Source organism: Lacerta agilis, chromosome 1, assembly GCF_009819535.1.
Source record: "Lacerta agilis isolate rLacAgi1 chromosome 1, rLacAgi1.pri, whole genome shotgun sequence".
Lineage (NCBI taxonomy): Eukaryota > Metazoa > Chordata > Lepidosauria > Squamata > Lacertidae > Lacerta > Lacerta agilis.
In genome coordinates this window covers 44,928,605-44,943,806 of record NC_046312.1, presented here as the reverse complement: position 1 = coordinate 44,943,806, position 15,202 = coordinate 44,928,605, and the positions used below count along the sequence as shown (strand labels likewise).

The 15,202-nt window shown below is 43.8% G+C and overlaps 1 protein-coding gene across 1 annotated transcript in view; it reads right to left on the bottom strand.

Annotated features, from left to right (window-relative positions):
- LOC117045567 (cytochrome c oxidase assembly protein COX16 homolog, mitochondrial) overlaps positions 1-13,454 on the bottom strand; it is a 48,441-nt gene extending 34,987 nt beyond the window's left edge. Inside the window, exon 1 of the mRNA XM_033146744.1 lies at positions 13,324-13,454. Within this exon, the coding sequence (XP_033002635.1) occupies positions 13,324-13,383 (60 nt within the window). The 5' untranslated portion in view covers positions 13,384-13,454. The remainder of the gene's footprint in view (positions 1-13,323) is intronic.
- Positions 13,455-15,202: the final 1,748 nt, after the last annotated feature.

Genomic DNA, 15,202 nt, shown 5'->3' with positions numbered 1-15,202 from the left:
ATGAACACACATGCTCATAATTTCTTCTTTAATGGTTATTACCGCAGTAATCATTTGTACAGGGGCTGACATAAAAAAGGTTAACTGGATGCAGTTTTGCTCTGCATTGATTTACTGAGTATATACATTCCAACAAACCCACAAACCCACAGCAACATGCCCATATGAATAATAGCTGTGCAGGACTGAAACAGCTGTACTAGGAGGGTCTGTCTTCTCAATAGCAAAACTAATTATAAAGCAACACTTAGCTGTGCTAGGTCCATTAAGATGTTGTTTGCCTCTCTTCAAGCTTGCAAAGCGTATGCAATAGTGTCCATGTTTCTGTTACATTTCATTAGCATATAGATATTGAGTATATCATAACCTGATTTTCCCCCATAAAGAAATTGACCAATATTTCACATACCAGGAAAAAAAGCTAAGGGTGCAATCCTATACATTTCTATTGAAAACTAAGTACTATTGAGTTCAGTGGGGGCTGACTTCCAGGCAAGTGGGTTTTGGATTGAAGACTAATTAAAACAGTGTGTACAGAGATTTTTAAAACTCAGGTGTGTTTAAGGTCCAGAGAGGTCACTGGAGCTTATGTCTGATGGATGACTGCAACTGTCTACAAAGATGTGTAGAAACTAAGACAGATGCTACTACTGTGTTTTTAGCTTTTGTAGTGCCTGCTGTTTTTATTGGGGGGGGGGGTTATTGCTATAATTTATTTTTTATGATTTTATATAAGCTGCCTTGGGCATCAACTGATGGAAAGGCATAATGTATCGATTTTTTTTAATGGCCCATAATCTTACCCTTCCAAAAGGCAGAGAAGAATTTATAGATTGTCTTCAGACACAATGTATTTTCCTTTTGTCCAGGGGTATACAGTACTGTACCATGCTTGTAGCATTGTTACTGTAACACTTAACAGTTAGCATTCTCTACTGTAAGCATTTATGTGTTGGGTCAGAGGTTTTTCACATTTGAGATTAACAACATGAGGGATTTGCTAATAATATGAGGTCTGTGTGGTGCACAAGAAAACCAGGAGAATTAGGTTTTGAACTTACGTACAGAATTGTCTCACTTTGACTCTGGCAACTGTAGAGCCAGGAAAACATGGCTACGTTAATAGGTTTTTGCATTTTACATCTGAAGGTCACCTTTGACAACACAGAACACCAATACCCCTCACTTAGACAGTGCTTTACAAACTAACCTGGAAACAAGCCAACAGCACAGCTTTCTGAACTATCACTTGATTCAATATTCAAAGACGGATTTTGCTGGTGTTCCAATGAGTTTACACCAAGACACACACCAAAAGCAACATTTTTTAATGAGATTATATATGCACAGAATGCAAGGTAGAATGAAACATGGGATGCGGCACAGAAGCGCCATCTGTCACATATGCTCAGCAACCTCTGTAACTGTTTCATGAAGAAATTGACATTAATTTCTGTTCAATAGCATTGTGAAAAGCTAATTTCTGTTATTTTACTGAAAAGCATGTTAAGTAAACAAATACAGACAGAGCACTGTAGACAGAGGATATTAATGCTCATCAGCACAAGACAGACATACATAAAGACTGAATAAGTCAGGCCTCCTCAAACCCTGTGTTCTACTGCAGATTCCGGACTCACCAAATTATTCAGTAAAATCTAAAGCAGCCAACCCTTAGGTTAGCAAAACAACAAGCAGCAATTTCTCCAGCACTGCCTAGCAATTTGCAATGTTAGATCACCTCTGTTGCTAGAGGAACTCATTCTGTTGTTGTAGCACTGATTTTGAAAGCCAGATTACAAAATTACATTCCCTTTGTCATAAATCCCTAAATTAATCACATCACAATATTCACTGCTGGCAACACAGATCATGCACTGGTGAAAAGAAAGCCGGGGAAATGTTATGAAATATTTTACTTGAAGAGGGAATGTGATAATTTTCAAGCCTCTTCTTTAAGACTGTTGTTGTTGAAGCCTCCAGCTATGCATTGTGCAGCTGCAGAACTGGAACAGTCAAATGAAATATTCTCTTTTTACTTCACAGTGATGGGAATTAAAGAGATTGGGGGGGGTTCCTTTTTTAAAGAAAAACTGCTGCGTGTGCATTTTAGAGCTGCTGAAAGGTCCCAATGTGACAGCTCTGAAAACTACAGTTCTTCATTTATCTACTATTCAAGTACAGCAGGGCAGAAAAAGCAAAAAAACAACAACAAAAAACCAAAGGCTGGCTACCAATATGGCTCAGCCTCAGACACCCTAAAGAGTCCCCAATCTATTATCTTTCGGAATTATATGGGTTTTGCTAGAAGGCAGCTCTCTCAAACAGCTCAGACGTACCTAAACATTTGTAACTGTGTTGTCCCATTCTCCAGGAAGCTATGTGTCTTCAAAATGTTTTTGTCCAGGAGACCTTGCTCTGCAATCGCAAGCCTTGAACACATAGATCAGACTTTAGAAATATCACCAACCACTTATCCTGTCACTTTTCAATTTAGATTAAGCACAGCCAACTTTGGGTTTCTCAGCAGCCACTGGATTCTCAGCAGTCTAGTAGCCTGGATGCATAGCTTGCTGCATGAATCATACTGTGACAAATGTAGCATCATTCCTTAGATGTCGTATTCATACCTACAACTTTGTCAAGACAATTATCTTCGTTGTCTCACACAGGAACGAGAGATGGCCTATCTAGGCCATCATCCTGCTCTCACAGTAGTTAACCAGATGCTTGTGGGAAGCCTGCAACACAGACCAGAGTGCGACAGCACTCTGCCCCCCTGCGATTCCCAGCAAGTGGTATTCAGAGGCATACTGCCTCCAAAAGTGGAAGCAAAACACAGCCATCGTGGTTGGTTGCCACCTGTCATCCCTGAATTTGTCTAATCCTCTTTTAAATCCCAGGTGGCGCTGTGGGTTAAACCACAGAGTCTAGGGCTAGCTGATCAGAAGGTCGGCGGTTCGAATCCCTGCCACGGGGTGAGCTCCCGTTGCTTGGTCCCAGCTCCTGCCCACCTAGCAGTTCGAAAGCACGTCAAAGTGCAAGTAGATAAATAGGTAATGCTCTGGCGGGAAGGTAAACGGCGTTTCCGTGCGCTGCTCTGGTTCGCCAGAAGCAACTTAGTCATGCTGGCCACATGACCCGGAAGCTGTCTGCAGACAAGCGCCGGCTCCCTCGGCCTATAGAGCGAGATGAGCGCCGCAACCCCAGAGTCAGACACGACTGGACCTGATGGTCAGGGGTCCCCTTTACCCTTTACCTATCCAAGTTGGTGGCCACCACTGCCTCCTGTGGAAGCAAGTTCCATAGTTTAACTATGCACTGCTTGAAAAAAAAACTTTCTTTTATCTGTCCTGGATCTTTCAACATTCAGCTTCATAGTTATGAGAGAGAGAGAGAGAGAGAGAGAGAACTTTTCTTTACTCAGTTTCTCTGGGCTAAGCATAATTTTATAAAAACAAGAGCTCTCACTCCTTCTTGCTCATCTGTCCTGAATCTTCCAACATTCAGCTTCATTGGATGTTATGGAGGAGGGAGAAAAACACTTTCTTCATGCCATACATAAATTTATAAACTTCCACCATGCCTCATCTCAACTTTTCTCTAAACTAGTAAGTTTAGAGCAACCTTTCCTCACAGGGGAGTTGCTTTACCCACTTGATCATTCTGGTTGCCCTTTTCTGAACCTTTTCCAGATCTGCCATATTCACAGCATAGCTCTGTGCAGACCTTCATCTTTCACCTCAAGCAACACTGATCCCAGAAAGTCCCCCTGCTATCGGTCTCAGTACAGTATGCAAGAGTCCCTTGGGGAATGAGTACAGAAGCACACTCACAAACAAACCAATATTGCTATGCATGACTAGACAAGTCCCTCAAAACACATACAAATGTTTTGAAAATGTGTGGGTACGCTCACATTTCATACACCCCTAAACCAGAGTTCATTTTAAACAATGATTTTAAAATGACACGCAAACCAGGCCTGTGGCCATAAGGTCTTCCGGACTTGCTTTGAATAGCCAGCTTCATGTATTATCATTCTCTCAACTTCCAACTGTAGTCTTTTGTGTTCTCACACAAATGTAGCCAAACGATGGCGCCACCAATACAAAGAAGGGCAGTACTCCAAGGTCTGTATGAGTACAATTGAGGGGGAAGTACCCCCCCCCAAAAAAAAAACCAGTTCAATGAGAATTCAATGGCCATAGAACATTGGCTGATTGAAAACAAAAAAAATATGATAACCAACTAGAAGATTAGTTGAAAAGGGGCATGTCCAACTGACTGGAACAGTGAACGGGAACGTGCCAGGCTGCAGTACTTTGTTGCACATCCCACCTATATATGCCAACAGCAAGCTAACATACATAGAATGGTTGGTGGCGCCGATTTTTTTGGTGTTTTGTGCCACATCTCAAAGCCTTGCTACTTGCAAAAGACATTTCTCCCAATAAAATAAAGATGTAATCAGTAGGGTAAATAAAAAAAAAATGTAGACTGACATCAGCCTTATTTGGTTCGCCTAATATAGTTTATGAGTGTTAGGAGCAATTCTGAGAGTGACAAGCATGGAATACCACTTGCCAGGCCTGTAGCTCTTCCATTTGGTTGGAAACAAGCTGGTTTTGCCCTTGATTCCAAGAGAGGATCACTCTGGTCATAAGCTGCCTATCCTAAAGCAATTTTTATGGATGAGTGGGAAATGCTGGCTTCATACTTTCTTCCATCTTGAATGGAGAGGTAAAAACAAAAGCTACACATTTCATCACAAAGGACTCCCTGTTGAGCAAATAACCTGCTCCTCTGAGCCACACAAGAGAGTTTCTGGATAGGGAGGGGGAACGTGTGTCCCTCCAAAAGTTCACAGAATCTTAAAATCATAGAGTTGGAAGGGACCCAAGGGTCATCTAGTCCAACACCCCAAAATGCAGGAATCTCAGCTAAAGCATCCATGACAGATGGTCATCCAACCTCTGCTCAAAAACCTCCAATGAAGGAGAGTCCACAAATAAATAACAACAACAACAACAATTTATTATTTGTACCCCGCCCATCTGGCTGAGTTTCCCCAGCCACTCTGGGCTGCTCCCAAACAAGTGTCAAAACAATACAGCGTTAAATATTAAAAACTTCCCTAAACAGGGCTGCCTTCAGATGTCTTTTAAAAATAGAATAGCTGTTTATTTCCTTGACGTCTGATGGAAGGGTGTTCCACAGGGTGGGCGCCACTACCGAGAAGGCCCTCTATCTGGTTCCCTGTAACCTCACTTCTTGCAATGAGGGAACCGCCAGAAGGCCCTCGGTGCTGGATCTCAGTGTCCGGGCTGAATGATGGGGGTGGAGACGCTCCTTCAGGTATACAGGACTGAGGCCGTTTAGGACTTTAAAGGTCAGCACCAACACTTTGAATTGTGCTCAGAAATGTACTGGGAACCAATGTAGGTATCTCAGGACTGGTGTTATGTGATCCCAGTGGCCACTCCCAGTTACCAGACTAGTTGCCGCATTCTGGATTAATTGCAGTTTCCGGGTCACCTTCAAAGGTAGCCCCACGTAGAGCGCATTGCAGTAGTCCAAGCGGGAGATAACCAGAGCATGCACCACTCTGACGAGACAGTCTGCAGACTCAGCCTGCATACCAGATGGAGCTGGTAGACAGCCGACCTGGACACAGAATTAACCTGCGCCACCATGGACAGTTGTGAGTCCAAAATGACTCCCAAGCTGCGCACCTGGTCCTTCAAGGGGCACAGTTACCCCATTCAGGACCAGGGAGACCTCCACACCTGCCTGCCTCCTGTCCCCCAAGAACAGTACTTCTGCCTTGTCAGGATTCAACCTCAATCTGTTAGCCGCCATCCATCCTCCAACAGTTTCCCGGCACTCACATAGGACATTCACCGCCTTCACTGGTTCTGATTTAAGAGCTGGGTGTCATCTGCATACTGATGAACACCCAGCCCAAACCTCCTGGTGATCTCTCCCAGCAGCTTCATATAGATATTAAAAAGTATGGGGAGAGGACGGAACCCTGAGGCACCCCACAAGTGAGAGCCCAGGGGTCTGAACGCTCATCCTCCGACACCACTTTCTGGACCCGGACCCGGAGAAAGGAGCGGAACCACTGTATAACAGTGCCCCCAGCTCCCAGCCCCTCTAGACGGTCCAGAAGGATGTTATGGTCAATGGTGTCAAAGGCCGCTGAGAGATCCAGCAGAACTAGGAAACAGTTCTCACAACCTCCCGAGGGAGTCTGTTCCACTGTCCAACAGATCTTACCATCATTAAGTTATTCCTGATGTTTAGTCCGAGTGTCCTTTCTTTTAACTTGAAGCCAGAGCAAGATAAAACAAACTTGTTCCCTCTTCCATGTGACATGTGACTGCAACTTCTGTCATCCCTGATGAGCTGATGGGAATTGTAGTCCAACAACATCCAGGGGCCACAGTCCCCCTACCCCTGTTCAGTAAAAAAAAGAAGCTCCCTTAGGCAGATTAATGTGATGGAGTACAGAAAAGGTATTTTGCAAAAAAACAAAACAAAACACAAAAAACACAAAGAGCCCTCTAAAAAGAAGGCAGCCCATATGTTCCTCAGTGCAAGGATGAGCAAAAATGGCTCCTTCAACCAGACTGTTGTCATTTTGCATTACACACAGTGCTTGGCCAGGTCAGATAACAAGGGAATTAACACAGCTGCTTGAAGAACAAGTCTGTTTTGGTGGGTCAAGAACAGCTTTCCTGTTAAAAACAGGGCTGTCCCTTTCTTCCTTTAAAACAAGACACATTGCATTTTAAGAAGTGAAGAATTCTCTCCAATCTTCATTTCAGCTCCATATGCAACCAGTCTGTCATTGCTTTTTTTAAAAAAGAAGAATCTGTAAATACCTAAAGACTAGTATTGTTTCTTCAGTAGCTTCCACACAACAGGGAAGCGAAACACCACACACCCCAACACAAGGAATTAATATTCCCTTTTATCACCCAGTGTTCCATGATGTAAGAAATGCAGGGCAGAAACAAAGGATAAAGATCTGGAGCCCCCCAGCTCTGCAATTGAATGCTGCTGCTCTTTCATTAGTTGGGCAGTGCCTTTTCCTGGCCAGTTAAATGGACTGCAGCAGGGTTGCTGAACTACATCTCCCATCACCCCTGGCCAATGGGCATGCTTTCTGGAGCTGATGGGAGCTGTAGTTCAGCAACATCTTGCAGGCAAAAGTTCCCCACACCTGGACTACAGGGTAAAATAAGAAGCTGTGGCAAAACAGCCAAATTCTGAAAGGAGAAAAAGGAGTGGGAAGGGCAAAGGTCAAAACTGAGGAACAGAATGGGATGACAGTGTTGTAAGAATTTTAAGGTATTTTATTTATATATAATAATTGTTATTAATGTACCAAAACAAATAAGGCCACATGTCTGAAAAACAGCACAGGAAGACAGGCCTCACTCCATTCTGACTCCCAACTGACCAAGTATTTCTTTGTCTCAGGAACAAAAGGGGGGGTTGCCCCTCCAGCAGCCCTGCCTGAGTGATAATCTCTGGCATCCTGATACCTGAGTGCCAGACAAAAGGGTGTGATTAACTTGGCTGGGAAATAGGGAAATGTAAATATATTTTGTTTCACTTGATGGGTTTTTGGTGGAGGGCAAGAGGAGACATGGGGGCAGGGTCCAAGATGCTCAGATCACTGCTACCAGACCCTCCCAATTTGTGATGTAATTCTGATGTATGGAGGGGTGGTCTTGAGCTGGAGGGGGGCAATTTCAAGTCTATATAGGAGCTTGCGCGCCTTTGTTCGAGGTCTTTTGCTTGCAAGACACCCTGCTGCAGCAGTTTCTAATAAAGGGCTATCGCCTTGCTTTGGGAGATTCTGTATCGTCTCTATTTATTCATAAGTGCTCCTGAGAGGAGGGGAGCCCTACTAAGGCTCTCCCCCGGGTTCGTGGACTCCCTTCTGGGGTTGAACTTAATTTTTATAACAACAGAAAAAGCAGCTAAGAGCTCCTCTAAATGACAGCATCACCTGCAAAGTACTCATGGTCCCTAAACATGAGGATGTGATGGAGCAATGCTCAATTTCTGAGAATGGCTGAGCAACAGACTTAATGTGAATGGGCCTCCTTTTCTGTGGTCCATTAAAATTGATAGCATACTGGTACCTCTAAGCACCACTATCTGTGGTGTACCATGTTTGAATGGCAAAGGCATATAGAGACAATTTTCCTTAAGCAGATGGCTCACAAGTATGGGATGCCTCTCCCCTAAGGGCTTAGGGTTCACCTTTGCACGAGCATTTTCTGAGGGCAGCTTGGGACAGTATCTGGCTAGTGTTATTTCTTCATAGTTTCCAATACATAGACGAACCACTTGACTTCAGGCTTTCATCTTTCTTCTTCCAACATTAAACAGGAGACTCAAAAAACAACAGGTGACAGTCATAGCAAATACAGAGATTAAAATTTGTTTTTCAAAACACAATTAATATAAGCAATGAGCAAAGTGTCACCCAGTGTGATGGCTGATTTTATTTTGTCTTATGGAAGTCATGACAATCATTTCTGGATGTTAATATAAAATAGCTGCAGTCACCAGCTTGTGGCTGTGATTAGGCAAAACTTGCCAGCCAGCCCTATAGATGCGCCTAAGCTCAGCAGCTTTATTTTCTTATAGAAGTGAATGGCTTCCATTCACTTCAATGGGAAAGAATAAAGCACCAGCAGTGCATGAGAACCCTCCAGAGAACAGGATGAAAGACATTCCAGTCATGCTGCCTGCCTGACTAAAAATAAACCACATATGATTGCATAGAGACAATACTGTACCAAGATTTTTACACCCATCTTCTGTTGGTTTTAAAGGGACACTTTTCAGATGGAGTTAGTGATCCAAATATGAAATTCACATGTTCAGGAAACAGTATAATAGCAGTTTTATTGTACCAGTGGCAAAGAACTTTGCTATCCCAGTACAGGATGCAAGAGTCACATGGAGAATGAATCACTGGCAGCTGCAACTATTATCAGAAAAGTGAAATCAACACCATATTTTAGAAACAGGAGCACCATCTACTGTATTTGAGAGCTAGGTACACTTCCAATAGAATTTCCGAAAAGAAAAAGCTCCTGTAGCTCTTAGAAATCAGTGTGGAAACAGTACAAGGAGGAAAGGAAATGTGAAAATCCAAGCATAAGGAACAACCTCTTGTGAGACATACAGTACATATCTACAAGTTCACAAGAATTTATCCCAGCATCTGGACAGATGTTACCATCCTGGTGCTATGGGACTTCACACCCTGCAGCGCATAAGCTGTTAAACAGTGTTCCATGCCATTTTACATCACTCTCTTAGGTTCTTGCTAGCTTATGCTAGGCACTGATATGATCACACATATTGTCAAGTTCAAAGGTGAAGAAAGACAGATTGGAGAATTCCCCAGAATAATCATTGTATTCAGCACATTTACCAGTGTTAGTTATTTTAATCTCTCATAAATCAACTTATTCTTTGTTCTAAAAGTTTATTTGGTTATTTAATTCACAGTCCTAGCCTTCCTAATCCTGAAATATATGGAAGAGTTATAATAGATTAAAACATAAGCAATATCATTAAAAAAAAAGTAAAAGCAACTGACACATGGTAAAACTTGATTTTCCTAGAACACTACTATCCACTTGGTAAGTGGAATCACTACTCAGAAATGGGTCACACCAGTTGCACAATGGCCATTTTCTAGGAAGTTGTTTTTTTTAAGGATGTGAAAAATGACAAAAAGAGTAGAGGTGGGCATATATAAAAGATTCACGTTGCCCATGCTACTGTCCTACAAGCTAAGCCTAGGTGTCATAAAAAACCAGGAGGGAAAGCAGCAGAGCTTGCAATCAGCACCAAATTGAAACAACATCAAATGTAAAATGCACTTTTAAGGGACAACTGGAAGCATACACCAAAGCTCCCAATTCTTCCTTTGCAGCTGCAACTTTATTTACCCCATGCTTCGTGTCATATAGGTCACATGCCAGAGGTTCCACACCCATGTGCTCTGGTTTTTCTAAGCAAGAACACAAGAAACTGACAAGATTCCTGTCCAAAAAAAAAATTGTAGCTAATCATAGCCTTGTTAATTTTATTCTCATGATGTTTGTATAGGTTGTTCTATGCACATAAGGCCCAGGAGAGAAACCTTTGCTGGGGTCTCTGAAGGGAGGATACATACAGTACATTAGATTTTAATTAAATTTAAACGTCTTCAATGTTGTTAGCAGATAGCAATAGGATAACTGTAGGGAAAGCATGTAGTTCCCATGTCTGATATAAAAGTCTGCTAGACTTTCAGCAAAAACTAAAAAACTAAGAGTTCTACAATCTTCCTGTACTGTGTCTACCTGCTTGGTAGAGAAATAAGTATGGAACAATCTAACAAAGCTGCAACTGGGAGAATTCTACAAAGCCTTCCACAATTCATTATTTCCTTAAAAAAAAATTACATACAAACATTCAAACAACTTTTACCCAGTGTGCTATTACTTCCCTACACCAAATTTATTGTATTATTTTGTATTGTATTAGGCTGAATAGTACTATGGTATTTTCACATCAATTCTTATGTTTTTGTGTGTGTGTGTGTTTGTGCCTTTAACAGCCCGGGTTTTTGTGCTACTTATCTCAAAGACCTGTCATATATATTAACGCTAACAAACAAATAATCCTATTCAGTCAATGACATAGGCAGGATTTGTGAACAGATCTTGAAGAGAAAGAATCTAATAGGAACCAAGATTGGAGTTCAATCATAACACTAAATTTTGTACAAAGTCACATTTGTTGTCTGTTCAGTTTCTGCAGAAGCATGTACCATTGGAACAATAAAAACTGACCAGAATTCTGAAGCTAATGGCACAAAAATCATCATGCAAACAAACCAAAACCAACCCCTTAAGCAAAAAGTACTTGTCAGCAAAACAACTGAATCTTAAAAGCCAGCAAACTAAATGTTGTGCAGCCCATCAGCTATGCATCATGGCTTTCCAGGTACTCAGCAACTTTTGTAACGTAAGCCCACAACTTGTGCACATTTAACTTGTGCACATTCAGCTTCACACACATGGCAAATAATAATAATAATAATTTTAAAGGGCAGAAAGGGGGCAGGGTCCTGGGAAAAGTGACTTTGGCAATCCCATCTACCATTGAACCCAATGGATTTTGACTATAGGCAATTTTGGCTTCAGGCACGATCCCTGGAATGTAACCACTGTGTAAGTGCAGGCTTACTGTACAGTACAGTGGTACCTCGGGTTAAGTACTTAATTTGTTCCAGAGGTCCGTTGTTAACCTGAAGCGTATTTAACCTGAAGCACCACTTTAGCTAATGGGACCTCCTGCTGCCGATGCGCCACCAGAGCACGATTTCTGTTCTTAAGCAGAGTTCTTAACCTGAAGCGTACTTAACCCGAGGTACCACTGTATTCTAAATGCAGGTGTCATCCAGCCAAACTCCTGAATTTTTGTTGTGCTTTCCCCCTTGTTCTCACCCCTTTGTTTCGTATAATATCTAGACTGATTTAAGAGTTCTGGAGAACTCAAACACTTGCAGTTTTGTGACAATTTGGTTGGTCCTCATAAAGGTGCTGCCTTTGCTTTTTAAACATAATAACCTTACCAAGGCCTCACAATACACGGCTGTTAGGATATCCTACTGAGCTTGGTGGCTTGTAAGTGCAGTAGGCCTGTTTTCAACTATTAATTACTGAAATGAAGCACTACAAAGATTTTTCCAGGGGGAAACTTATACAGGAAAATGAGCATTGCCACACAGTTAACAGCAAACGGAATGGTAACTAAAATTCTTAGAATGTCTGAAAATCAGCATATTTATGAAGTGACGTGACTGGCACTTAGCAAGTATGTTTGCTACCATTATAAATAGAAAAATTGTTTTTGCTTTGCTAGCGCCAAATTTTAAATTTAACTGTCCTCCCTTTGGTAATACTTGTTGCAGCCAACTGGAAATTGCAGGAGAGGGTACTGTTGCGCTCAGGTCCTGCACCCAGGTTTCCCCATAGGCATCTGGTTGGCCACAATGAGAATAGAGTGCCAGATTAGATGGGCTTTTGGCCTGATTCTGTCAGGCTCTCCTTACATTTAGTCTTCCTGCAATAGCATGGGTTTAAACTGGATGAAGTCCCTTTCAACCTAGTAATGATACCCCAAAGGCATGTGGAAGTTCCTTTCTTCCCCGTGTCTTAACAAATTTTTTTTTGAAAGGTCCATCATCTAAGCCGGTACAGCATTTTGAATCTAACGGCATTCAGAATCTAACGGCCGGTATTCGGAGTCTAATGGCAGCCAAGCAGATGCTCCTGGGAAGCTTCCAAGCAGGGCATGAAGACAACAGCCAAGGCATCTGCCGAAGTGCCAGACACAAAGGCAAGAGGGGGGAGGGAGTTGAAAGAGCGCCACACATCAGCAGCCTTCCAGGGCACTAAGATGGTCACCAGCTGCCTCAAATCCAGCTGGGTCTCTCCAATGTCAGGCAAATTGGGGCAGGGCACCAAAGCAGCGGTGCTCTTTCATGCAGTAGTTAGGAAGTCAGGGCTATGAGCTGTAGAATCGCAGAATCATAGAATTAGAAGGGACCACGAGGGTCATCTAGCCCAACCCCAGCGATGCGGGAATCATTTTGCCCAAACCTTGAGATTAAGTCGAGTCTCCTGCTCTACCAACTGAGCTATGCACATAAGCCTGCTGCATGTATTTGGCTCACACCTGCTTTCCAGTACTGGGTTACAGCTAACTAATAAAATTATTTGGGGGGGGGGGTTCCTTGTTTCTTTACCCGACAAGCACAGCCACCCTCTGAAAAAGGGTCCATTCTCGAATACTATGCTGTGCTGTACTTTAAAAGTCACGCTGTAATGCATCTCATGCAATGCGGCAAGAAGTATATAAAGAACGACACCCCTCACCCTCTCCATTTCTCCCTTCAGTTTATATAATCTCATCTGCCCCCCCCGGGTGGGGGGGGTGAGGTTGTCACGTGACCATGTTTAAGCAAGCGGGGGGGGGGAACGCAGAGCGAGCCGCTGCTGAAAGGCTCGCGCCCCCCCGCCACTCCTGCCCGGAGCAGAGCGCGCGCGCTGCCTTCGACGGCCTTCCCGGGAAGGTCGCCCCCTAGCAGCCGGCCCGGGGCGCTGCAGCCTCCGCCATTGGCAAACGAAGCCCCGCCCTCGCAACAGCGCTTCGCAACCCCTCTGCTGAGCTAGTTCGAGGCGACCGTCCCTGCCGCCGCCCCCCTCCCCCCCCCCGGCCGCCGCTCACCATCATGGGGACTCCATACTGTAGCGTCTTGCTTTTCCGCAGCGCTCGCATTCCGACCATGGCTGGAGCGGCCCAGTATCTCGCCTTCTTGGGCCCAGAGAGAGGGGGGGAGGCCTTTCCTGCAGCGCTTCCGGCGTCCTACCGAAACGCTCGTCCCTCGGATCCCGAAGCCGCGAGCAGCCGAGTTCCGCCGTGCGAAAAGGGAAACGGGGGTTGGGGGGGGGGGAAATCAAAATTAAAAATTCCACGCGCGCAGGGACTCCTCTAATGGTAACCCGGTTAGCGGTCCAGATGCCTGAAACCGACGGGAGGAGGACTTGGCAGGCAGAAATTCAATGCGTCCAGTTTCCCCGAATTTGGAGCAGACAAAATAATTAGTAATTAGTGCTGCTTGTGTCCTCGATTTCACCGAATCTATTTAATTCCGGAGCTAATTTGGTTCCATCCTGAAAGCACATTTCAGCACACCACAAACGTATAAACTAAAACATATGCTGACGCCATGCGGACGGGTTGTTTCGGATCTTTACCCTAAGCATAAAAAATAAGAAATAAAACTTTAAGTACTACTGAACAGTTCATCTTCTTCACCATCGTGAAGTCCCATGTACTCATTAGAAATGGGGGCTTCCATATCAGATGGGTGTTGTTTCCAGGCAGATTATCCCAGTGTTTGTTTTTCTAGATTTTTTTTTATATCTGTATCTATATGAAGCTGGCTGGTGGGCTATATTCTGTCTCAAAAACTCATCATATATGCTTGGCAGCATTGACACTAGCTTTAAAGAATGAATAAATGACACACTAAATTAGAGGCTGCGAAAGGAAAATAGATCTGGGAAAGCTGTTATGCCCAAACCTAGACACAGCACCCCCTCCCGTTAATGCGACCATCTCAAATTTGGCAAAGCAGATTTGATCACTGTGCTTGCGTTTATCCACTAGATGGCATATTCTTTATACCAAATGTTAACGCAATACCTTTTCTCCTTGCTATGTTGCAGAGAATTAACAGCTACTGTATTTTTAAAAATGGAATGAAATTCTATCTTCCATGCAGGCTTCTGGATTATACAGAGCTCTGCACCAAACAGAATCAGGAGAGCGTTAAATTATCCTGCTGTTGTTGTTGGCATCCATCTGTCTCAGGAGACAATGGAGTGCACCTCTGGGGGTCAAACTGCTGCGTTAGCAGCACCAAAGTGATCTCCTTGGGGCGCAAGCCTGGACAGTGTGTATGGAGGTCCTGGGCTGCCCAGATGATAACACACACACCCATTGGCCTTGCTGATGTGGTCTAAAGGAAAGCAGAGCAATACATTTGGCACCAGCTTGGCTGCAGGTATTGCCCGAAGGTGTACAAGGCACCATCCACCTGTCTTAGGGACTCCACTCCGGATTTATGTAGGGTTTAGGCCTACTCCTTAGCCTTCTGTTGTCCTGAAGATATCCCGGAAGGCAGCAGAGATTTGGATCAGAGCTTTCCTTCTCCTAGATGGGCTACCTTCCCAAATTGACGAGCCCCATCTGCCCCTCACTTCCCTCTACAGCACATGCAGAAACCACCTTCTTGACTATTGGACCCACTACTGTATTAGTCTCGTGCTCAATCTGCCAGAGCTTGTCTTTGTATGCAGGGGAGGTTCCTAACTCATGGAGAGTTTGAGACCCATCAGCTACCCTCACCTGGTTTAGCCGGCTAATAGTTTGTCCATCCCCACCCTGCACTCAGCTCTCACCTGTAGCCCTTAGAAGCTGCCAGCATGTGACAGCAGCACCAGCCACATCCCAGGAATGAATAATATAGATTTGTACTGTTTCAAAATAAACCAGTGGCAGATTTGGTATAAATCAAACAGGGGAAAATAATAAGAAAAAT